At 39.7% G+C, this 26,504-nt stretch overlaps 1 protein-coding gene across 8 annotated transcripts in view; it reads left to right on the top strand.

Moving 5' to 3' along the window:
- Nucleotides 1-26,504, top strand: part of SCMH1 (sex comb on midleg homolog 1 (Drosophila)) — a 217,899-nt gene that overhangs the window by 57,151 nt on the left and 134,244 nt on the right. For 2 of the 8 annotated variants that reach the window (XM_018042579.1, XM_018042571.1), the window contains exons 3-5: nucleotides 10,354-10,428; nucleotides 22,918-22,986; nucleotides 23,423-23,446. In XM_018042579.1, coding sequence (XP_017898068.1) covers nucleotides 10,354-10,428; nucleotides 22,918-22,986; nucleotides 23,423-23,446 — 168 coding nt within the window. Of the gene's footprint in view, nucleotides 1-10,353; nucleotides 10,429-22,917; nucleotides 22,987-23,422; nucleotides 23,447-24,378; nucleotides 24,578-26,504 lie in introns of those variants that run through there. The other 6 variants (XM_018042586.1, XM_018042539.1, XM_013962931.2 and 3 more) reach the window with 5 other exon arrangements.

The following is a 26,504-nucleotide window of genomic DNA, read 5'->3' as shown; positions in this document are numbered from 1 at the left end:
AACTGGAGCCTATAATACAGAGTGAAGTAGGTCAGAAAGAGAAACAGCAATGCTGTATATTAACACATACATATGGAATTTAGAAAGACAGTAATGATGATCCTATATGCAAGGCAGCAAGAGACACAGATGTAAAGAACAGACTTAAGGACTTTGTGGGAGAAGGCGAGAATAGCACTGAAACGTGTATGTAAAATAGATGACCAGTGCAAGTTTGATGCATGAAGCAGGGCACAAAACTGATGCTCTGGGAAAACCCAGAGAGCCATGGGGTGGGGAGGGAGGTGGGTGGGGGCTTCAGGATGGGGTGCTACATGTGCACCTGTGGCTGATTCGTGTAGATGGATGGCAAAAACTGCCACAATATTGTACTAATTATCATCCAATTAAATTAACTTTAAGAAAACCTAAAAAAAAATAGGTGGTGCTGGGAAAACTAGACAGCTATGTGCAAAAGAATAAAAGTAGAACACTTTCTAACACCATACACAAAAATAAAATAGATTAAAGACTTAACTATAAGGCCAGAAACTATAAAGTTCTTAGAGGAAAACATAGGCAGTACACTCTTTCACATAAATCACAGCAAGATCCTCTATGACCCACCTCCTACAGTAATGGAAATAAAAGCAAAAATAAATAAATGGCACCTAATTAAATTTAAAAGCTTTTGTACAGCAAAGTAAACTACAAACAAGATCAAACAACCCAGAAAGGGATAAAAAATTTGCAGATGAAACAGCTGATAAAGGATGAATCTCCAAAATATACAAGCAACTCATTCAGCTCAATACCAGAAAAACAACGCAGTCAAAATGTGGGCAGAAGATTTGAACAGACATTTCTCCAATGAAGATGTAAGATGGCTAATAAATGCAAGAAAAAATGCTCAACATCACTCATAATTAGAGGAATGCAAATCAAAACTGCAATGAGGTATCACCTCACATCGATCTGAATGGCCATCATCAAAAAAATCTACAAACAATAAATGCTGAAGAGAATGTGGAGAAAAGGGAACCCTCTTGCACTGTTGGTAGGAATGCAAATTGACATAGCCACTATGGAAAACAGTATGGAGATTCCTTAAAAAACTAGAAATAAAACTATGATGTGACCCAGCAATCCTACTACTGAGCATATATCTTGAGGAAACCGTAATCAAAAAAGACACATGTACCCCAGTGTTCATCGAAGCACTGTTTACAGTAACTAAGACATGGAATTAACCTAGATGTCCATTGACAGTTGAATGGACAAAAAAGTGGTATATGTACACAGTGGAATATTACTCGGCCATAAAAGGAACACAGTTGAGTTAGTTCTAATGAGATGGATGAACCTAGAGCCTATTTATTATACAGAGTGAATTCTGTCATAAAGAGAGAGACAAATATCATATATTATTAACACATAGTTCAGTTCAGTCTCTGAGTTGTGTCCGACTCTGCAACCCCATGGACTGCAGCATGCCAGGCCTCCCTGTCCATCACCAACTCCCAGAGCTTGCTCAAACTCATGTCCATCGAGTCAGTGATGCCATCCAGCCATCTCATCCTGTGACATCCCCTTCTCCTCCTGCCTTTAATGTTTCCCAGCGTCAGCATCTTTTCCAATCAGTCAGTTCTTCCCATCGGTGGCCAAAGTATTGGAGTTTCGGCTTCAGCATCAGTCCTTCCAATAAATATTCAGGACTGATTTCCTTTAGGATGGACTGGTTGGATCTCCTTGCAGTCCGAGGAACTCTCAAGTCTTCTCCAACACCACGGTTCAAAAGCATCAATTCCTTGGCGCTCAGCTTTCTTTATAGTCCAACTCTCACATCCATGCATGACTACTGGAAAAACCATAACTTTACTAGATGGACCTTTGTTGGCAAAGTAATGTCTCTGCTTAATATGCTGTCTAGGTTGGTCATAGCTTTTCTTCCAAGGAGCAAGCATCTTTTAGTTTCATGGCTGCAGTCATCATCTGCACTGATTTTGGAGCCCCCGAAAATAAAGTCTCTCACTATTTCCATGGCAAATAGATGAAACAGTGGCTGACTTTATTTTTCATGGGGTCGCAAAGAGTCAGATACGACTGAGTGACTGGACTGAACTTTTTCCATTGTTTCCTCATCTATTTGCCATGAAGTGGTGGGACCAGATGCCATGATCTTAGTTTTCTTTTTTAAAAAAAATTTATTTAGTGGAAGGATAATTGCTTTACAGAATTTTGTTGTTTTCTGTCAAATCTCAACATGAATCAGCCATAGGTATACATATATCTCCTCCCTTTTGAACCTCCCTCCGATCTCCCTCCCCATCCCATCCCTCTAGGTTGATACAGAGCCCCTGTTTGAGTTTCCTGAGCCATACAGCAAATTCCTTTGTCTATTTTACATATGGTAATGTAAGTTTCCATGTTACTCTTTGCATACATCTCAGCCTCTCCTCCCCTCTCCCCATGTCCATGAGTCTATTCTCTATTTCTTCATTGCTGCCCTGTAAATAAATTCTTCAGTGCCATTTTTGTAGATTCCATATATATGCATTAGAATATGATACTTATCTTTCTCTTTCTGACTCATTTCACTCTGTATAATAGGTTCTAGGTTCATCCACCTCATTAGAACTGACTCAAAGGTGTTCGTTTTTATGGCTGAGTAATACTCCATTGTGTGTGTGTACCACAACTTCTTTATCCATTCATCTGTTGATGGACATCTAGGTTGTTTCCATGTTCTAGCTATTGTAAATAGTGCTGCAGTGAACAATGGGATACATGTGTTTTTTCAATTTTGATTTCCTCACAGTATATGCCTAGGAGTGGGATTCCTGGGTCATATGGTGGTTTTATTCCTGTTTTTTTAAGGAGTCTCTGTACCGTCTTCCATAGTGATTGTATCAATTTACATTCCCACCAACAGTGTAAGAGCATTCCCTTTTCTCCACAGCTCCCCCGCCTCAGCATTTTTTGTTTGTAGACTTTTTGATGATGGGGCATTCTGACTGGTGTGAGGTGATATCTCACTGTAGTTTTGATTTGCATATGCTACTGGAGATCAGTGGAGAAATAACTCCAGAGAGAATGAAGGGATGAGATGGCTGAATGGCATCACTGACTTGATGGACGTGAATCTGAGTGAACTCCGGGAGTTGGTGATGGACAGGGAGGCCTGGCGTGCTGTGATTCATGGGGTCGCAAAGAGTTGGACATGACTGAGTGACTGAATTGAGCTGAATAATGAGTGATGTTGAGCATCTTTTCATGTGTTTGTTAGCCATCTGTATGTCTTCTTTGGAAAGGTGTCTGTTTAGGTCTGTTTCCCACTTTTTGATTGGGTTGTTTGCTTTTCTGGTATTGAGTTGTATGAGCTGCTTGTATACTTTGGGAATTAATCTTTTGTCAGTTGTTTCATATGCTATTGTTTTCTCCTATTCTGAGGGTTGTCTTTTCACCTTATGATGATGATGAAGGAGAAGGAAGCAATAATACAAATTAATATTGTATCCACTGTGTGCCAGATACTGTCCTGTGTGCTTTATATGTATCCTAGTTATTTTCCCTGCAACTGTATAAGTTAATTGCTGCTGTTGTTTTTATTTTGCCAGTAAAGAGACTGAGGCACAGGGGGTTAAGTTACTTAGCCACAGTTATACAGCTAGTACATGATAGAAGCAAATCTGAACCCAGACAGTCTGGCAGCAGGGTCTTCATAACAGAATAGGACAAACTGGGGATATTTGGTAAAAACACCCAGAAGCTCGGAATAAGGTAAATAGTCTGAGTAATTGGGGCTTCCCAGGTGGTTCAGGGGCTTCCCTGATAGCTCAGTTGGTAATGAATCTGCCTGCAGTGCAGGAGACCCTGATTCAATTCTTGGGTTAGAAAGATCCCATGGAGCAGGGAAAGGCTACCCACTCCAGTATTCTGGCCTGGAGAATTCCATGGACTGTATAGTCCATGGAGTTGCAAAGAGTTGGACACGACTGAGTAATTTTCACTTTTCACTTTCAGGTGGGTAAAGAACATGCCTGCAGTGCAGGAGACCCCAGAGATATGAGTTCAGTCCCTGGGCCAGAAAGATCCCCTGGAGAAGGGCATGGTAACCCACTCCGATATTCTTGCCTGGAGAATCCCATGCTCATGGGAGCCTGGTGGGCTGCAGTTCCCAGGTCACAAATTGTTGGGCACAACTGAAGCAACTGAGCACACACAGCACACTGAGTAGTTAGAAATGGTGCTGCCCTGTCGTGATAAAGAGAAAATGAACAGACTCTAGAAGAGTGATGTTAGAAGGCAGACGGCCCAATTAGAAGAGTGTACTCTGAGTTAGGCAGAAAGACAGGGGAAAAGAGGCAGATACATCACACAGTGAGACATGTTTTACAGTTAGTCGTTGGATTTAACCTTGATGAGACCAGGAAGTAGTTCACTTGCCTTGTACACATGAAAGCTATTTTTAAATGCCTGAAGAGCTGGCTTACTCAGTTGAGAAGGAGATTAGCCGTGATTTTCAAGGAAGTAGGGGTCCTTCAACCTCCTGTACTGACTATATTACAGTCAGTTCAATTCCCATTCTACATCCAAGAATATTATAGCTGATGGAGGTGTCAAATCATAACACGCTATTCCCTCTCATTCTATTGTTCCTAGGGGCACTTATTCCCCTCCAATCCCCTATCCTTAGTGTGAATGAGATTTACCCCCTGGACCACTTCTTAAAAATACATGCATATATGTGTTAAAGGAATATATAGTCAGTGTAAAAAAAAATTACCAACAGAAGTATGGCAAATGAAAAGAGAAAGTTTCCCTCCCATCACCATCTTGCTCTCTCAAGAGAACTTCTATTAAAAGCTTGGTTATATGTCAAACTATTGTTACTGATGGAGGTGTCCTGGGATTCCCTCGTGCTTGTTAAGATGGGAAAGATATAATCACATCCCTAAAGCCAAGGTCCACTGCCAAGCATGGAAGGAGCTTCATGGGGAGATGTGGGGTCTTCATCACTGGAAGAGTAAGCGAAGAGTTGGTAAAGATGTTAGAAAATTCAAACATTGGCTGTGGTTGGCTGAGTTAGAGGCAGAGGAAGGAGAAAGCATTGAATGACTTTTAATATTGCTTTCAAACCCATAGTTTTGTTTTGGTACCAACAGACTGATCACCCCCAAAGGTAGGGAAAAACTGCAATGCAGCTTTGCCATGGTAACTTAAGTGGAGGACAAAGTGAAAACAGAAAATCCAATACATAAAATCCAAATTTATAGAACTAGTTGTTCAGTCTCTAAGTCTTGTCTGACTCTTGGCGACCCCAAGGACTGTAGCATACCAGGCTCCTCTGTCTTCCGCTATATCCCTGAGTTTGCTGAAATTTATGTCCATTGAGTCGTTGATGCTATCTAACCATCTCATCCTCTGCCACCCTCTTCCCCTTTTGCCTTTGGTCTTTCCCAGCATCGGGTTCTTTTCCAGTGAGCTCTTCTCATAGAACAAGTTGCTTTGCAGCAAACATTGCACTTATTTTTATAAAGCCTTCTTTTAACTAACCATTTTGGTGTGTACAAAATGTACTTCGTTTTTCATTAAAATTTCTATTTACACTTAACCTTTTAGATCTATGTTTACTGTATAAAATGAAGATGGCACACATTGTTCATTACTCCAAAGAAGGAAGATATTTCAAAGTATCTGCCAGGTTAAATCGTGGTGCGTAGGGAGGAAATAATTGAGCTAGATCCCTGCTGCTACTTTCCCCCAGACTCATGATATGAAGGAAATTAAAAGGAACTTTGATGTCCCCTTTCATGAATAATGAAGTTCAACCCATTCGTTTTCCAAATGAGGAAAGTAAAACCCAAAGACAATGTCTTACCAGCTCAGAGTCTCACAGTAACCTAGCTGGATAAACTATGTAAAGTGTCCACCACAGTGCCAGTATGTGGTAGATGAAGATGCAGAAGGGAAATAAGGTCATGATAATGATTTTATTATTTCTTCTGTCCCTCTGTCACTCTTCTGTAAGCTTTCAGAGAGAAAGCTGGTGTTGCAAATAATGTACGGTGTCCATGCTGCAGACCTTAAGTTGCACAGTGATGGAATGATGAAAGCAGGAGGTCCATACTCCCATAAAATTATAGGCTCTCAGACTTGGGCAAGACCTCTAAAGGTTACCTAGTCCAGCCTCCTTCTTCCTTCTCATGATTTAGTATTTCCACCAAGAGGTTATCTTACCTCTACTTCTGTACCCGCAATGATAGCAAATTCTGACCTTCCCTTCCCAGAGAGCTTCTCCAGCTTTGGCTGCAAAGAATATAATCAATCTGATTTCTGTGTCGACCATCTGGCAATGTCCATGTGTAGAGTCTTCTCTTGTGTTGTTGGCAGAGGGTGTTTGCTATGACCAGTGTGTTCTCTTGGCAAAACTCTATTAGCCTTTGCCCAGCTTCATTCTGTACTCCAGGGCCAAATTTGCCTGTTATTGCAGGTGTTTCTTGACTTCCTACTTTTGCATTCCAGTACCCTATAATGAAAAGGACATCTTTTGGGGGTGTTAGTTCTAGAAGATGTTAGTTCTTGTAGGTCTTCATAGACTGTTCAACTTTAGCTTCTTCAGCATTACTGGTTGGGGCATAGACTTGCATTACTGTGATATTGAATGGTTTACCTTGGAAACAAACAGAGATCATTCTGTCATTTTTGAGATTGCGTCCAAATACTGCATTTCAGACTCTTTTGTTGACTGTGATGGCTACTCCATTTCTTCTAAGGGATTCTTGGCCACAGTAGTAGATATAATGGTCATCTGAGTTAAATTCACCCGTTCCAGTCCATCTTAGTTCACTGATTCCTAGAATGTCAGTGTTCACTCTCGTCATCTCCTGTTTGACCAATTCCAATTTGCCTTGATTCACAGACCTAACATTCCAGGTTCCTATGCAGTATTGCTCTTTACAGTCTATACAGTCAGCAAAAACAAGACCGGGAGCTGACTGGCTCAGATCTTGAACTGCTTATTACCAAATTCAGACTGAAATTGAAGAAAGTGGAAAAAATCACTGGACCATTCAGGTATGACCTAAATCAAATCCCTTATGATTATATAGTAGAAGTGACAAATAGATTTAAGGGACTAGGTCTAATAGACAGAGTGCTGATGAACTATGGATGAAGGTTCGTGACACTGTACAGGAGACAGGAATCAAGACCATCCCCAAGAAAAAGAAATGCAAAAAAGCAAAATGGTTGTCTGAGGAGACCTTACAAATAGCTGTGAAAAGAAGGGAAGTGAAAAGCAAAAGAGAAAAGGAAAGATTATAACATCTGAATGCAGAGTTCCAAAGAATAGCAAGGAGAGATAAGAAAGCCTTCCTCAGCGATCAATGCAAAGAAATAGAGGAAAACAATGGAATGGGAAAGACTAGAGATCTCTTCAAGAAAATTAGAAATACCAAGGGAACATTTCATGCAAAGGTGGGCTCAATAAAGGACAGAAATGTTAGGGACCTAACAAAAGCAGAAGATATTAAGAAGAGGTGGCAAGAATACACAGAAGAACTATACAAAAAAGATCTTGACAACCCAGATAATCACGATGGTGTGATCACTCACCTAGAGCCAGACATCCTGGAATGCGAAGTCAAGTGAGCCTTAGGAAGCATCACTGCGAACAAACCTAGTGGAGGTAATGGAATTCCAGTTGAGCTATTTCAAATCCTGAAGGTGATGCTATAAAAGTGCTACACTTAATATGCCAGCAAATTTGGAAAACTAAGCAGTGGCCACAGGACTGGAAAAGGTCAGTTTTCATTCCAATCGCAAAGAAAGGCAATGCCAAAGAATGCTCAAAGTACCACACAGTTGCACTCATCTCACACGCTAGTAAAGTAATGCTCAAAATTCTCCAAGCCAGTCTTCAGGAATACGTGAACCGTGAACTTCGAGATATTCAAGCTGGTTTTAGAAAAGGCAGAGGAACCAGAGATCAAATTGCCAGCATCCACTGGGTCATGGAAAAAGCAAGAGAGTTCCAGAAAAACATCTATTTCTGCTTCATTGACTATGCCAAAGCCTTTGACTGTGTGGATCACAATAAACTGTGGAAAATTCTGAAAGAGATGGGCAAACCAGACCACCTGACCTGCCTCTTGAGAAACCTGTATGCAGGTCAGGAAGCAACAATTAGAACTGGACATGGAACAACAGACTGGTTCCAAATAGGAAAAGGTGTACGTCAAGGCTGTATATTGTCACCCTGCTTATTTAACTTCTCTGCAGAGTACATCATGAGAAACGCCGAGCTGGAAGAAGCACAAGCTGGAATCAAGATTGCTGGAGAAATATCAATAACCTCAGATATGCAGATGACACCACCCTTATGGCAGAAAGTGGAGAAGAACTAAAGAGCCTCTTGATGAAAGTAAAAGAGGAGAGTGAAAAAGTTGGCTTAAAGCTCAACATTCAGAAAACGAACATCATGGCATCCAGTCCCATCACTTTATGGCAAATAGGTGGGGAAACAGTGGCTGACTTTATTTTTTGGGGGCTACAAAATCACTGCAGATGATTGCAGCCGTGAAATTAAAAGACACTTACTCCTTGGAAGGAAAGTTACGACCAACCTTGACAGCATATTAAAAGAGCAGAGACATTACTTTTCCAACAAAGGTCCATCTAGTCAAGGCTATGGTTTTTCCAGTGGTCATGTATGGATGTGAGATTTGGACTATAAAGAAAGCTGAACACCGAAGAATTGATGCTTTTGAAGTGTGGTGTTGGAGAAGACTCTTGAGAGTCCCTTGGACTGGAAGGAGGTCCAACCAGTCCATTCTAAAAGAGATGAGTCCTGGGTATTCATTGGAAGGACTGATGTTGAAGCTGAAACTCCAATACTTTAGCCACCTGATGCAAAGAGCTGACTCATTTGAAAAGACCCTGATGCTGGAAAAGATTGAGGACAGGAAGTGAAGGGGATGACAGAGGATGAGATGGTTGGATGGCATCACCGACTTGATGGACATGGGTTTGGGTGAACTCTGGGAGTTGATGATGGACAGGGAGGCCTGGCGTGCTGCGGATCATAGGGTTGCGAAGAGTCAGACATGACTGAGCAACTGAACTGAACTTCCCAGAGAGTGCATCCTACTGTTGGATACCTCCAACTTTCAGAAAGTTCTTCCTAGTGATGAGCCAAAGCCTATCTGCCCATAGCTTCCACCCACAGCTATTAAACAAGCAAAGCAAATCTCTTAGCTTCATGAGAACACTCCAGATATTTGCAAAAAGCTTTCCTGCTCCCCCTGAGTCTTCTCTTCTCTTGGTAAATCTCCTCAGTTTTTTAAACCCTTACTATCCTTGTTTTCCTTTAAATGAGATTATGTGCCTCTATCTCATTCAGAGTCTAGGACCTAGATTTGAAGAGAAAACTCAGGTAGAGTCCTCTCGAGTATTCTGACTGATAGAGTAGACCATCCAGTACCGTCATCTGCTTCATTCCCAATACACACTAGAATGATGATGATGGTTGTACATTACTTATTTCATAATATCAGGTCCGTTTATGTCTGCCAGAAAGTATGATGTGGCACCGTTGATATCACTAAACTTTTTCAGTGTTGAAGAAACATGAGTCGGAGGCATTTTAAAAAGCGTTAGCTCTTCTGTGCCCTGGCTCACACCTCCAGAAGGCTCTGCAAAGGGTAAACATTATATATAGTTGAAGTCTACTACGACTGCCTATAAGACAAAAGGAGTTATGGCTTTTCTGCATTTTCATTAGCCATTCATTGCTAGCTGCTTTGCTTGTTAAAGGAAATATTGATGTTCTCTGGGATTCTGTCTGCACGTGCAGATATATAATTGCAAAAGATGGAGTGGGGGTGGGGATGATTGCCAAGAAGAGATCTGTTTCATCTTCTTTGTTCACATCTGCTACATGTACAAGACAGAATTTATGGCTCTTGGAGGAAGGGATTGCCTAGCTTGCTTCCCCTCCCCCCTTTTCTGACAGATATCCCAGAGGAATAATACTGTCTCTTCACACTTACCTCCGAATGAAATAGAGGTAAATGAAAGAGAGCTGGAGGCAGAGAATCATCTGAGAGGCCCTAGGAGTACTTGCTAATTAGAGGGAGTGGCTGATCAATGGCACACTCCAGACCAGTCCCTTTTCTGTCTCCCACCTCCCCTGTAGCTTGTGCTCCGTGACCACAGTGGGACAGGTGTTCTGCTTCCAGCTTTTCTGTTTTGATCTCTGCTTATCAGCATAGGTTTCTGGTTTATTGAAACCACGATTGCTTTCACTGCTAAAGGAGTTCTGTGTTGTCTTAATGTATTTTCAGAAGTACATTTGATTTTTCTGTTTTCCAGTTTCCATTTCTGAGGGGAACATCTCTCCTTTCCTGCTCCTTTCTTTCCTTCCTGCCTATCCCTGCTGTCTCACTGGTATGTGCATATAAACCTGCATTACTTGTTTTGTATTTTCCAAGCTCTGTGAGTGTTTGAAACATGGTACCTGTGAACACCCTCCATTTAATCTAGTTTTACATCATTAAATCCCAGACTGTGTCTCAGATTATTTAGCATCCAGATCAACGTAATAAGCACCAGTGCTTCAGTTTTTACTATAGTAAAATGGAAAGACTGTCCAAGCTGGGCTACTTTATGTCAGAAGCATTTGTAAGATTTATTTTTTTGTTACCTTTTTTGTTTTTGTTTTTTGAGGAGAAGGCAGTATAGTTAAGAACATAGTTCAGGTTCAGATCCTGACCTTTCTACTGACTGTAATTTTTAGATATGTATTCAACCTCTCTGAATATTATTATTTCCTATTAATATAAGGGGTAATGATATCAGACTAAGTAATATACCAGAGAGGATACAAGATGATGTTATTGAAATACTTAGCACAATATCTGGTGCAGAGTAAACACTTTAAAATATTATTTTTAAGCTATACAATATTAACTGGAGAAGGCAATGGCACCCCACTCCAGTACTCTTGCCTGGCAAATCCCATGGACGGAGGAGCCTGGTGGGCTGCAGTCCATGGGGTCGCCAAGAGTCGGACACGACTGAGTGACTTCACTTTCACGTTTCACTTTCATGCATTGAAGAAGGAAATGGCAACCCACTCCAGTATTCTTGCCTGGAGGGTCCCAGGGGCGGTGGAGCCTGGTGGGCTGCCATCTCTGGGGTCGCACAGAATTGGACATGACTGAAGCGACTTAGCAGCAGCAGCAGCATACAGTATTAATAATTATTACAGTATTGCTATTGTAAATATATAGTAATAATTTATAACTGAATTTCTTCTCAATATGTAAAGAATGTTTTCAACTTTTTCTTGCTTCAGGGGATGAACCATTGTGATTATTTTATCACATTTTGAAAAGATGCTTCCATAGCTTTGTAGATTTTTCTATTATGTATTATATTCCCCTCAAGGGTTTCCTGAAATACCGGAGTCTTTACATTCTGTAGATTTACACTACCCAGTACAGTAGCCACTGGCTGTATATGTCTATTTAAATTTAAGAGGAATTAAATATAATTAAAAATGCAACTCTTTAGTCACACCAGCCACATTTCAAATGCTGAATAGCCCTGTGTGGCTAGTGGTTATCCATTGGATGACACTGATATAGAACATTCCCATTATCACAGAAAATCCTACTGGACAGCATTACTTTGGATACTGCTAGAATGTGCTGTTGTGCTCTTTGCTTAGAAATCAAAGAGGGTGTGTTTTCTAGGATGTTCACAGATTGCCCTCTTAAGTATTTCAGGGCTCCATATATCCATTTTAAGGATTCAAGTTACTTTTCTTTCCCCAGCCCTAGTGTTGTTAAATGTCTTTTGAAATAAATACAGGCACTTTTACTTCTGAAAAGAATGCATTACCATGATTTTTAAAGATCCCAATGTACAGTAAGGGGAAGCCAAAGGGAGAAAGGACAGAGTTGTCATACAGAGCGAAGTAAGTCAGAAAGAGAAAAACTGATATCATATATTAATGCATATCTGTAGAATCTAGAAAAACAGTACAGATGAAACTATTTGCAGGGCAAGAATAGAGCCAGATGTAGAGAAAGGACGTGTGGACACAGGAGTTGGGGGGATGGCACGAGCATGTGTGAAAATACATCGCTAGTGGGACCCTGTTGTGTAATACAGGAAGCTCAACTCAGCGCTCTGTGATGATCTAGATGAGTGAGATGGGGGAAGTGGGAGGGAAGTCCAAGAGAGGAGATACATGTATATATATAGCTGATCTTGTTCCAGACAGAGAGGCCTGGCGTGCAGCAATTCATGGGGTCCCAAAGAGTCTGATACGACTGGGCGACCGAACACTAGCTGATTTACTTCACTGTACAGCAGAAACCAGTGCAACATTGTATAGCTATTATATTCCAATTTAAAAAAGTAACTGTAGCAGATACTCAGTTGTGAATATGAGAATCCATAGGGGCTAACTAGTAACAGGAGGTTCTAATATCCTGTGTCCTTTTTGTAAGTACATACGTTATGTTAGTCAGGATCTGAGTTTTCCCCCTGAGAAAGGTAGATAAGAGCAAGTTTTCCTTTAATAATCCCTATTATCTTTATTATGCACGTTTAAAGCGTAGTTTTTATTTGCTCTTCACAACCTAGTGAAGCAAGTAGCAAGCACTAGGATGATCATCCCTATTTTACTGATGTTTTTTTGAAAGCAGACTCAATGGAGTTAACAACTTGCCTAAAATTGTTAAGAGAAAATAGTCTTGAGATTCAAAAGAGGATAAAATTTTAACTTCCAGTTTGTTTTTTTGTTGTTATTTTTATTTTGTTATGCTCTATTTTCCCATCAATCCAACTGTAGTGAAAGGAAGGATGAAGATTCTTTAAGACAACTTGAAAATGAAGTAGTGTTATACAAGGTACTCTCAAAGAACTTCTATAGCCTCATTTGTTCTATGACCATGTCTATTCGTGTGTTTGGATTGCTGTAACAAAATACCAAAAGTGGGGTAGTTTAAACAGCAAACACTTATTTCTCACAGTTCCTGAGTCTAGATGTCCAAGATCAAGATTCTAGCGGGGTTGCTTTACGGTGAGGCTTCCCTCAGCTTATAGAAAGAACGCCTTCTGACTGTGTGCTCACCTGGCCTTTTTCTCTGTATGTGTTGGTGGAGGGGTAGAGTTGGATTGAGAGAAAGAGAGAGACCAGTCAGTCTCTGGTGTCTTTTCTTTTTCATTAGGATACCAGTCCTGTGAGTTTTGGGGAGTCTTTGGTGGAAACGTGGGTGGACATTGGCCTGCCACGGGGTCAGGGGGACTGAGAGCAGCAGTCCCGGGAGGTGTAGTGTGCTGGTATAAATCCTCTTGTAGGAGGTCACCACTGCTCCTACCATAAAGTCTGTACCCTACCATGGTGACTGCAGACTCTAGGACTGGGCTGCCTCTGGCCAAAATGCAGAGAGAGAGCACAACCCCATCCATCAGCAGAAAATTGGATTAAGATTTACTGAGCATGGCCTGCCCACCAAAGCAAGACCCAGTTTTCCCCACAGCCAGTCCCTCTCATCAGGAAGTTTGCACCAGTCTCTTATCCTCATCCATCAGAGGGCAGACAGAATGGGAAACACAATCGTAGAAAACTAACTAAAATGATCACATGGATCACAGCCTTGTGTAACTCAGTGAAACTCTAAACCATGCCACGGCATGGCCCTAAACGGCATGGTTTAGAGTTTCACTGAGTTACACAAGGCTGTTGGATCATGATGGAGAACTCTGACAAAATGTGGTTCACTGGAGAAGGAAATGGCAAACCACTCAGCATTCTTACCTTGAGACCCCATAGACAGTATGAAAAGGCATAAAGATATGATACTGAAAGATGGGACCCCTCAGGTCGGTAGGTGTCCAGTATTCTGTTGAAGAGAAACAGCTCTAGAAGGAATGAAGAGGCTGAAGCAAAGAGGAAATGATACCCAGTTGTGGATGTGTCTGGTGGTAAAAGTAAAGTCCAGTGCTGTAAAAGCAATATTGCATAGGAACCTGGAATGTTAGGTCCATGAATCAAGGTAAATTGGAAGCGGTGAAACAGGAGATGGCAAGTGTGAACATCAGCATTTTAGGAATCAGTGAACTAAAATGGATGGGAATGGGCAAATTCAGATGACCAGTATATCTACCACTATGGGCAAGAATCCCTTTGAAGAAATGAAGTAGCGCTCACAGTCAGCAAAAGACTGAAATGCAGTACTAAGGTGCAGTCTCAAAAACGACAGAATGATCTTGGTTGTCTCCAAGGCAGACCATTCAGCATCACAGTAATCCAAGTCGATGCCCCAACCAGTAATGCCAAAGAAGATGAAGTTGAACAGTCCAAGAAGAACTACAAGACCTTCTAGAACTAACACCAAAAAAAGATGTCCTTCATCATAGGGGGCTGGAATGCAAAAGTAGGAAGTCAAGGAGTAACAGGCAAGTTTGGCCTTGGAGTACAAAATGAAGCAGCACAAAGGCTAACAGTATTTGCCAAGAGAATGCACTGGTCATAGCAAACACCCTTCTTAAATTTTAGAGCAATGCATAGAAAGAGAGGAAACAGTAGGATGGGAAAGACTGGAGACTTCTTTGAGAAAATTAAAGATACCAAAGGAACATTTCATGCAAAGATGGGCACAGTAAAGGACAGAAGAAGTATGGACCTAACAAAAACAGAAGATATTAAGACGAAGTGGCAAGAATACATGGAAGAACTGTACAAAAAATATCTTAATGACACAGATAACCATGATGGTGTGATCACTCACCTAGAACCAGACATTCTAGAGTATGAAGTCAAGTGGCCCTTAGGAAGCATCACAACAAACAAAGCTAGTGAAGGTGATGGAATTCAAGCTGAGCTATTTCAAATGTTAAAAGATGATGCTGTTAAAGAGCTGCACTCAGTGTGCCAGCAAATTTGGAAAACTCAGCAGTGGCCACAGGACTAGAAAATGTCAGTTTTCATTCCAATCCCAAAGAAAGGCAATGCCAGAGAATGTTCAAACTACCACACAGTTATGCTCATTTCACATGCTAGCAAGGTAATGCTCAAAATCCTTCAAGCTAGGCTTCAACACTATGTGAACCAAGAACTTTCAGATGTTCAAACTGGATTTAGAAAAGGCAGAGGAACCAGAGATCAAATTGCCAACATTCATTGGATCATAGAAAAAGCAAGAGAATTCCAGAAAATTTCTGCTTCATTGACTGCACTAAAGCCTTTGACTATATGGATCACAACAAACTGTGGAAAATTCTTAAAGAGATGGGAATACCAGACCACCTTGCCTGCCTGCTGAGAAACCTGTCTGCAGGTCAAGAAACAGAAAAGTTAGAAATGGACATGGAACAACAAACTGGTTCAAAGTTGCGAAAGGAGTACCTCAAGGCTGTATATTATCTCTGTGCTTATTTAACTTATATGCAGAGTACATCAGGCAAAATTAGGGGCTGGATGAAGCACAATCTGGAATCAAGATTGCTGGGAGAAATATCAATGACCTCAGATATGCAGATGGTACCACCCTAATGGTAGAAAGTGAAGAGGAGCTAAGGAGCCACTTAATGAAGATGAAAGAGGAGAGTGAAAAGACTGGCTTAAAACTCAACATTCTAAAAACTAATATCATGGCATTTGGTGCCATCACCTCCTGGCAAATACATGAAGAAACAGTGGATACAGCGACAGGCTTTATTTTCTTGGATTCCAAAATCACTGTGGCTGGTGACCGCATCCATGAAACTAAAAGATGCTTGCTCCTTGGAAGAAAATCTGTGACAAACCTAGACAGTGTATTAAAAAGCAGAGACATTGCTTTGCTATCAAAGGTCCGTCTAGTCAAAGCTATGGCTTTTCAAGTAGCCATGTATGGATGTGAGAGTTGGACCATAAAGAAGGCTGAGCGCTGAAGAATTGATGCTTTTGAACTGTGATGCTGAAGACCCTTGAGGGTCCCTTGGACTGCAAGGAGAGCAAACCAGTCAATCCTAAAGAAAATCAGTCCTAAATATTCATTGGAAAGGCTGATGCTGAAGCTGAAGCTCCAATACTTCGGGCACCTGATGCGAAGAACTGACTCATTGGGAAAGACCCTGATGCTGGAGAAGATTGAAGGCAGGAGGAGAAGAGGATGACAGAGGATGAGATGATTGGATGGCATCACCGACTCAATGGACATGAGTTGAACAAACTTCAGGAGATAATGAAGGACAGGGAAGCCTGGCATGCTTCAGTCTATGGGGTCGCAGAGTCAGACACAACAGATACTGTACAACAAGCTCGTAAAAGTCCTATCTGCAAATAAAGTCACATTGAGGGATTAGGACTTCAACATATCACTTGGGGTGGGAGGCATAATTTAGTTTATGACACTATCTTGATGCAGTTTTAGTATCTTTTTATTTTCTTGTTTACCCTGATTAGTTGGAAATTTGATGTTTGCATGGGACTAAATTTGGCGAATATTGTATTTTTTATTTCTGTGAAGACTGAGGCTTACTTAAATTTAACCTGTGGTACTTAACATAAGGTACTCACCATAAGGTACTCTCCAACCCTGAGATATTCGAATAAGCAAAAATATTATATGTAAATGTCCTACTTTTCTTGTAATGTAGTCCAGTGTGTTAATACTAGTAAAGTCTCAGTCCTTTACAGGGTAATAAGTGTCCCCCTTCCTCCCATCCCCATTTTACAGATGGAAAAATTAACATACAGAAAAACTGACTTGTCAGAGGTCAGAGCAAGGTATTGGTAGACCCAGGGGTAAATCCCAAACCTTTTAACTTCCTGACCAGTTTGTAGTCTATTGACTATGCAGCCTAGTGGTAAGTATATTTTTACCCTATCCTGGAGGTAAGGATGGTTAAGAGATTGGCAAGGACTGAGTTTAAGGAATTCCCCATTTCTAATTATGTCACTCATTATCCTTTTCTTTTAACCATGATGTCTTTTTGTCGTGGGCATCAATTTTCAAGATTGTTAGTAGAGGTTGGAATTTTTGCTTTTTAAATACCTAGAGATATTTTTATGACAATTTAGCCAGACTAGAGATTATTACTAGGAAAGAAAGAAATGAAAACTTATTATTTAATGAATTTGTTCTTTGTTAGGCACTGTGCTAGACACTTTGTATTTCTTAAATGTCATTAAAATTTATAGTCATTTCTGGAAGGTAATGCCTTCTTTCCTTTTGTTATAGTCACATTTTAATAGTATTAGTGGAATTTAGTAGAAAAATATCTTGCAAATTTCAGAGTTTAGATTCTAAACAAAATTTTAGTTTTGTACAAACTAAGAACCTTGTCAGAAATCTTTAAAGATAAAAATATCTATATGATTAAACATAGTTTTCGAGTTTATTATGTCTTATTCCTTGGTTTTTACTTAGTTGGGATGATTTGTTTTGTCTGAGATTAAGTCAAGCTTGCTCTTCCGCTTGACACTAAAATCATGGTGTTTTCTCAGAAACCTTTTCTTCTATGTCTACATTTGAAACAGTTAGAATTCTTTTAATTACTAAGCAGGTTGAACAGCCAAGCCACATGAAAAACAAAAGTATACTGAGCCTCCAGAGCCAAGGTTCCATGGGCCAGTAGGATATTCTCATCTCTCCATCCCTCACCTCCATTTCTTTCCCAGTGGCTTCCTCTTGCTTGTAGATCTGCTTTCTCAGATATAGTGTGCTCCTTCTGACTCTTCTGTGGAGAATAAGTTGGAATAGGGCAAAAGTAGAAGCAGGATAAGTTAGCAGACTTCGCAATGGTCCAGATAAGAGGTAATAGTGACTCAAACTAGACTGTGAATCATGAGATTGAGTGGTGGATGGACTGGGATATGGCCCAACAGAACCTACTGATGGATTGAATGTGAATGTAGAGGAAATATAGGGATCAAGGATAATTTCAAGAATTTTGGCTTGAAGAGCTAGTTGATGGAGATGCCATCTACTGGTTTGTGGAGGACAAAAAGAACAGCTTGACAGACGGTGTTCTGTTTTAGCTAAGTTTGAAATATCTGATTGAGAACCATGTAGAGATGGCCTGAAAGTAGTTGTATATATAAGTATAGAATTCCAAGTAGAGGCCAGTGCTGGAAATATGAATTTGGAAGTAATCACAGTGGAGTGGTGAGGGGAAAAAAAAAAAGCCCTATTAAAATGAGGACATAATATGAGGAAGGGAGGAGGCAATAATTCATTGCCTTTAAGACAACTCTTAAAATAAGTTTTCCCATGAAAGAGAGTAGAAAAATTGAAAGAGCAGTAAGAGTATGTGTGGAATTAAGAGGGGTTGGGGAGAGCATATTTATTGGGTTTTTTTGTGTGTTTGTTTTGATAGGTGATGACAAAGTAATAACAATACTGATGTAAATGATCTGTTATAGAGGAAATACTTGCAAAGTCCTTAAGAAAATGAGAGGAAATGGGATCTGGAGCAAAAATGTAGGGTGGGCTGTTGCTTAAAATCAGAGATGCTTCATCCACAGAAGTAGGAGAAAAGTCAGAAAGAATGATGAATAAGTAGATTCATTAAATTACCAATTACTAACTGAATACCCGCTGCTTACTATATTATGCTTTGGGGACATACCACTAGGCAAGATTAAGTCTGAATCTTCCTGAAATGTGTGGCATATAGAAGGTTCTCATGTCTTATTTTTGTTGTTCTCAATAAGCCCTGAATTAATGTCATCCCTTAAGAGTGAAGGTTAAGGAGGGAATATTTGGAATATGAAGAAAGTGAAAAATTGTGTTGTTCTTGTTGTTCATCCGCTAGTTCAGTTCAGTTCAGTCACTCAGTCATGTCCGACTCTTTGTGACCCCATGAACTGCAGCACACCAGGCTTCTCTTTCCATCACTATCTTCCTGAGTTTCCTCAAACTCGTGTTCATTGAGTCAGTGATGCCATCCAACCATCTCATCCTCTGTCATCCGCTTCTCCTCTTGCCCTCAGTTTTTCCCAAATCAGAGTCTTTTCCAGGGAGTCAGCTCTTCTCATCAGATGGCCAAAGTATTGGAGCTTCAGCTTCAGCATCAGTCCTTCCAATGAACATTCAGGACTGATTTCCTTTAGGATTGATTGGTTTGATCTCCTTGCAGTCCAAGGGACTCTCAAGGGTCTTCTCCAGCACCACAGTTCGAAAGTGTCAATTCTTTGGTGTTCAGCCTTCTTTATGGTCCAATTCTCACATCCATACATGACTACTAGAAAAGCCATAGATTTGACTAGACAGTCATTTGTCGGCAAAGTGATGTCTCTGCTTTTTAAAACACTATCTAGGTTTGACATATCTATTCTTCCAAGGAGTAAGCATCTTTTAGTTTTGTGGCTGCAGTCACCTTACACAGTGATTTTGGAGCCCAAGAAAATCCAATACTGTTTCCATATTTTTCCCATCTGTTTGCAAAGAAGTGATGGGACTGGATTCCATGATCTTAGTTTTTTGAATGTTGAGTTTTAAGCCAGCATTTTCACTCACCTCTTTCACCTTCATCAAGAGGCTATTTAGTTCCTCTTCACTTTTCTACCTTTAAAGTGGTATCATCTGCAGACCTGAGGTTGTTGATATTTCTCCTGGCAATGTTGTTTCCAGCTTGAGATTCATCTAGCTTGGCATTTTGCATGATGTATTCTGCATATAAGTTAAATAAGCAGGGTGACAATATACAGCCTTAACATACTCCTTTCCCAATTTTGAACCAGTTCGTTGTTCCATGTCCGGTTCTAACTGTTGCTTCTTTTCCTGCATACAGGTTTCTCAGGAGGCAGGTAAGGTGATCTGGTATTCCCATCTCTTTAAGAATATTACAGTTTGTTGTGATCTATACAGTTGAAGTCTTTAGCATAGTCAATGAAGCAGAAACAGATGTTTTTCTGGAATCCCGTTGCTTTTTCTATGATCCTGCATATGTTGGCAATCTGATCTCTGGTTCCTCTGCCTTTTCTAAATCCAGCTTGAACACCTGGAAGTTTTCAGTTCACATACTGCTGAAGCCTTACCTGATGGATTTTAGGCAAAATCTTGGAATGAGTACAATTATACAGTAATTTGAACATTCTTTGGCATTGCTTTTCTTTGGGATTGAAATGAAAACTGACCTTTTCCAGTCCTGTGGTCACTGCTGAGTTTTCCAAATTTGCTGGCATAATGAGTGCAACACTTTAACAACATCATCTTTTAAGATTTGAAATAGTTCAGCTGGAATTCCATCACCTCCACTAGCACTGTTCATAGTAATGCTCCTGAGGCCCACTTGATCTCACACTTCAGGATGTCTGGCTGTAGGTGAGTGACCACATAATCATGTTTCATTGCGTCGTTAAGAGCTTTTTTGTACAATTCTTAATTTGTACAGTGTATTCTTGCCACCTTTTCTTACCATCTTCTGCTCCTGCTATGTCCTTGCTGTTTTTGTCCTTTATTGTGCCTGAAACGTTCCCTTGGTATCTCCAGTTTTCTTAAAGAGATTGCTAGTCTTTCCCAATCTGTTGTTTTCCTCTGTTTCTTTGCATTGGTCACTTAAGAAGCCTTTTTATTTTAATTTCTCCTTGCTATTCTCTGCAACTCTGCATTCTTTACCCTCTAAACTCTAAAGGATTTCTCTTTACCTTTCTCCTTTGTCTTTTGCTTCTCCTCCTTTCTCAGCTGTTTGTAAGGCCTCCTCAGACAACCACTTTGCCTTCTTTCATTTCTTTTTCTTGGGGATGGTTTTGGTCATCACCTCCTGCACAGTGTTACGAACCTCCATCCATAGTTCTTCAGGCAGTCTGTCTGCCAGATCTGGTCCCTTGAATCTGTTCATCACCTCTACTGTGTAATCATAAAGGATTTGATTTAGGTCATAATTGAATGGCCTAGTGGTTTTCCCTACTTTCTCAACTTGAACCTGAATTTTGCAATAAGGAGCTGATGATTTGAGCCACAGTCAGCTCCAGTTCTTTCTTTCTTTCTTTTTTTTTTTTTTTTTTGCTGACTGTATAGAGCTACACCATCTTCGACTGCAAAAAGAGTAAATAAAATCAGATTTTGGTACTGACCACCTGGTGATGTCCATGTATAGTCGTTTCTTTTGTTCATGGAAGAGGGTGTTTGTTGTAACAAAACTCTGTTAGCCTTTGCCCTGCTTCATTTTGTACTCCAAGGCCAAACTTGCCTGTTATTTCAGGTATTTTTTGACTTCCTACTTTTGCATTCTAGTCCCCTGTGATAAAAAGGACATCTTTTTTTGGTATGAGTTCTAAAGAATCTTGTAGATCTTCATAGAATTGTTCAGCTTCAGCTTCTTCAGCATTAGAGAGAAGAATACGTGAATTTATATTTTTGGAAAGGAGAAAAGGAAGCATGGTAGGGAAATGTGGTTTGATTCCTAGACAGTGATAATTAGCATTGAGATTGTAGCCATGAGTTTATGGTGAGACCAGTAAGGTTCCACTTGTTTTTCTTTAGCACTTGTGATCTGTTGGGGTAGGCGTGATACAGGCAGATAAGTGGTTTTAGCCAAGTTAGGGTTGAGGCTTTAGTAGTCAAGTTTAACAGAAAAACAAAACAAAAACAAGAACAGGTGTGAAGGAGTTGAAGACGTGGTCAGGGAGTGATTTTAGTGCGGGACCTTAAATCTGAGCTGAGTAAGAAGAGAAGTGGGTAGATGGGTAAATAATGGTTAAAAAAAAAGTGATACCATTCAGTGGTAAAGAAGATGGGTAAATAATGGTAAGAAAGTACTGGGGTCAGTAGATGAATCTGAATTTTTAAGCAAGGAAAATATATTTCTATTATATAAGTAATGACCCTGATGCTGGGAAAGATTGAGGGCAGGAGGAGAAGGGGACAACAGAAGATGAGATGGTTGGATGGCATCTCCGACTCGATGGACAAGGGTTTGGGTGGACTCCAGGAGTTGGTGATGGACAGGGAGACCTGGCGTGCTGTGGTTCATGAGCTCGCAAAGAGTCGGACATGACTGAGCGACTGAACTGAACTGGTACTCTGTATAAAAAAAATCTGAAAATATTTGAAATTAGAAAGGGGAGAAAAACAGTACCACCACCCAAAGATAACCAGTTGTTTATCTTTGCTTTGTTTACTTCTTTTTTTTTCTAGTGATAATTTTAAGGGTCGTTTTAGTTTACTAGATAGACCTTCTATAACAAAGGCTACAGACTGGGTGATTTAAACAACAGACATTTTCTCACAGTTCTGGAGGCTACAAGAGCAAGAGCAAGGTGTCAGCAGGGCTGTTTTTCCCTTTGGCCTGTAAATGTCTGTCTTCTCCCTGTGCCTTCACATAGTCTTTTCCCTGCCGTTGTCTGTGTCCACAGTTTCCTCCTCTTATAAGGGCACCAGTCATGTCGGATTAGAGTCCACTCTAAAATTAGATCTCACTTTAACTTATTTCTTCATAGACCCTACTTCCAAAGTCGCCTGAAGTACTGAGAAATGATTACTTCAGTATGAATTCTGGGAGAACACAATGCAGCCTGTAACATAGGTGTTCTTTGTCTTTCAGTTTTTTATGTAATTGTGGTTATTCCTTGCATATATTTTTTAATCCTTTATCTTACCAGATAACATTAACTCAAACATTTTCCCACTTAGACTTGTAAAAATTTAACAGCTGCAAAATACTTTGTCAAATAACAAATGTATTTCAGTATCTTAATCAGTCTTCTGTGTTGAACATCTAAGCACCCCTTCTACCCCAACTTTTAGTTATTATAAAGAATACTAAAGTTTTTTGAATGAAATCTCTTTTTCTAGACGTTGGGTTATTTCTTTAGACTAGAATCTCAAAAGTAGATTACTTTAGCAAAAACTGTCGCAATATACTGCTAAATTGGAGAAGTACTGAAACTTTTACTTTCTTTCCACATGACTGTTTTCTCTCTTCCTGCAGTAATAGACTGGAATGATGTTAGAAAACATAAATATGGTCATCTATCAGAGTCTGCATCCCAATATCAAGGTAAGAAAAAAAGCTGTATTTAGCATAGAAAAATTTAATTTGACATCTCTTAACACAAAGCCTCTTTTTTTGGAGGTCTGAGTATACCAAGAACTCACAGGTTAAAACACAAGCAAATATAATTTGTAGAGGTATCTGTCAAACGCAATATACATTGGTTTGAGCATGAAATCAGGAAATTTAGATTGTGAGTTCAGACAATCCCAGATTAGCTTTAGGTACAGTTATTTAGCCTCTCTGGATATCCAGTTTTTAATAAGGCAGAATTGAGTGGTATACTTCCGCAACTACTAGTAATAAACTTAGTATCTTCTAAAATGAGAGAATTGAACTATACAAACTGTCAAGCCCTCATTTTACCCCAGAATCTCACTGTTCTGTCATTTTGGTGTGTTTTTCATGATGACTTATGTTGTAACAATTTTTTCTTTAATAGAAACTACCGACATCTTGGAGCTAGGTAAGATATTTTTCTTGTGTTTCTGTTAAATATGGGAAATCACTGAGCCAGGGATTAGATAGTAACTAGGAAAAGAATTCATGTGTCTTTGTCTCATGAGCTCGTGAATCCTGTGCTCTTGTCTGCCTAATGAGCCCATGCAGTTCTCCTTTGCTGTCCTGTCAGACTTCCTTATCAGGAGGCCACAGACTAAGCTAACGAAAGGGAAAAGGGTGGTTAATTACATGAGTACAATAAGGAATGGGAAGTGAAACCAAACTGCAAGTTACTTCTTATTAATTCATTAAATCTAGAGCTAAAACAAAGCCCCTTTGTCCGTAAATCAGAGTTTGATGGCATTTTCCCAAAAGAAATTATTCATGAGATATATTGAACTGAAATTAAACCTAAAGATTTTATAAGTTTTTTTTTTTAACTAAATAAAACCCAAAATATTAAGATGTCAAATAACAGGAGTCAGCCTGGTACTGCATTTGGTTTTCATCCCTGAATAGTGTACTTCAGGACTAGGATTTCAGAAATGAAACTAATGGCAATATTTTTCAGTCAGCTTTCCAAGTTCCTACGTAAATGTCAGTCTTAACTTCTTAAGCATTCTTTAAAATCCTGCATTTTATTTAAATATTGATATCCTGATACCTTTATCAGTTTTTGTTGAAGTATTTTTACATATTTTGTTACCGCAACTTCCTGTGTTCAGTCCTATTATCATCATTTTCCATTTGCTCCCTCTTTCCTTTTCTTCTGACAACATATTACTTTCATGGCCCACTGACAAAGATGGTGATGTAAAGTAGTAGAACACTAGACTAGAAGTCAGAATTCCTGGATTCTTTGAAGGCCAACTTTGCCATTTAGTAAGTTTGTGACACTAATCCTTGGTTTTCTGATTTGTAAATGGGGATAATAATCCCTTTCTACCTACTTCACAGGGTTATTAAGAAGATTATATGAACTAATGGATGTGAAAACATCTTAAAAACTCTCAAATACTTTTCAACTTTGGAGGATTATTATTTTCATTTGTTCAACAACTATCCTCAGCCTTTTAAGTCAAATCTTGTGACATTCTTTGAAGTGAAGCATTCTATTATTATGAGCTGAAGAAATGAATGAAATGAAATAATGCAGGTAAAGGGCCTGATACTTGATAAACAATAAATGATCGTCACTTTTTATTTTTCCTTAAAACTTTGCTCATGCTTTCTAAGGTACTGGTGTGTGGTTTAAAAAGCATGGCATAAGACAGGGTTCATATTCCTTTTCCTCACTAACCAGTTTTGTGACTTCAGAAAAAATACTTGATCTTTCTGAGTCCATTTCCTCATCTTTAAGATGAGAATAAAACCTACTTTTCGGGTTATAATTAACAGGGGAAATATTGAACATAGTATGGCATGGTGCAGACAAACAGAAGGTACTCAGTGATAGCTGCTGCAGTTTGGGGATTTGTTGCTAATTTGAATGATGATAACAGTTCTAGTTCAGTGATATTTAAGGTATGTTGTAAACAACCTGTTTTGTTGACAGAATTGTGAAAAGTGGATATTCAGTTTAAAATATTTACATAAAATGATGTTAAAATGTGAAAGTATGTTTCTTGTTGTGGGAGTAGAGGTAGTGAAGTCAGGCAGAGTCTCTGATAAAGTAATCTTGGGCATTTCATTTTGTCCATCAGGCATAGAGAGTAGCCTAAAATACCACACTGAAAGAAAATTCAGTAGATTTTTAGAGTCTCAGAGTTTGGAAGAGGCCTTGAAAAATCTACCTTGGCCTGCATTTCAAAATTCCAACATTTTTTATTTCTTGTAAAATGTCTTGTCCTGAACTTTCCCCAAAGTTGTTAGGGACTTAAAACCTCCTCAAGCAAGTCACTCATGTTTAAACAAATATTTTTTGGGCCAAAATCTGTTTCTTTGTCAATTCTATTAGTCCTACTTATAACTTTCAGAGCCATATGTATAGGTTTAGCCAGGTTTTCTCTGACCAGCCTCTAGTTATTTGAAAGCAGCTCTAAGGACTGCTTTCTCACTGCCATTCTGTTACATTTCCTAGTTTAAGCACCCATCATCTCATAGCTAGTTTATTAGAAAAGCTTTCTAATAAAAAAGCTTCCTACCTCCAGCCTTACCCTCCTCCAGTCCGTTCTTCACATTGTAGACAGGATGCTTTTTCTTATAAACCCTTTTGTGCTTCCTCTTCTCCTTAGTGTTGCATATGAGACTCTGAAACCCAAACACTGCTTTTATTGACAACCTCTTTTCTAAAACCATTTCTATCTACCCTGTAGCCATACTGAAAGATTCAGGTTTGAGAACTGCTTTTTTTCATTTCTGGGCCCTGATACATGCTTTTCTTCCTGTCTGAAACAACAGGTCTCTCTTTGGCTAACTCCTTGCTTATCCTTTTACATTTTAACTTGGAAGCCTTAAGTTGAAGCTTTGTTAAGGCAAGACAATATTTTGATTATGGTTGTATCTCCAGCACTGTTCCTTGATCCACACTATAAATACTTGTTGGATGGATGGATAAAGAAATGGCTGTAAGACTTTCATGCTAAATGTTGCTTCTTCATTTAGCTGGTCCTCATGTGACATGGTTTTGTTTCTCTTGATCATTTGGGTCACCATTTAGGTGTTGCTTTGTTCTGTCCCTCTCAAGGACTAGTTCCCATAATGTTTAATTTCCCGGGTGTGATTTCACTAGTCCAGAAAAGAGTAGGACCGTTACTGGCTTGCTTATTTTCATTCACTCACTTTTCAAACTTTTATGGTGCCTGTCTCAAGTTTCAGGTACTGGGTTAAACAGTGAAGGTTTTTAAAGTTCATAAAATGGACTTCTCTGGCAGTCCAGGGTTTAGACTCTGAGCTTCCAAATCAGGGGCACAGGTTCAATCCCTGGTTGGGGAACTAAGACCCCACATGCTGCACAGCATGGCCAAAAATAAAGACTCTGACTATCTTTATTGCTCTAAAGGATTTGGGTTCCACACTTTAGATGGAACTAAATAGAGTTCTTGTAGAGGAATGTGGACAGAACAGTAGCCAGCATGAATGGA

Source organism: Capra hircus, chromosome 3, assembly GCF_001704415.2.
Source record: "Capra hircus breed San Clemente chromosome 3, ASM170441v1, whole genome shotgun sequence".
NCBI classification, from domain to species: domain Eukaryota; kingdom Metazoa; phylum Chordata; class Mammalia; order Artiodactyla; family Bovidae; genus Capra; species Capra hircus.
Note: the sequence above shows the minus strand (reverse complement) of the source record. Positions and strands in the feature narration are given on the sequence as shown.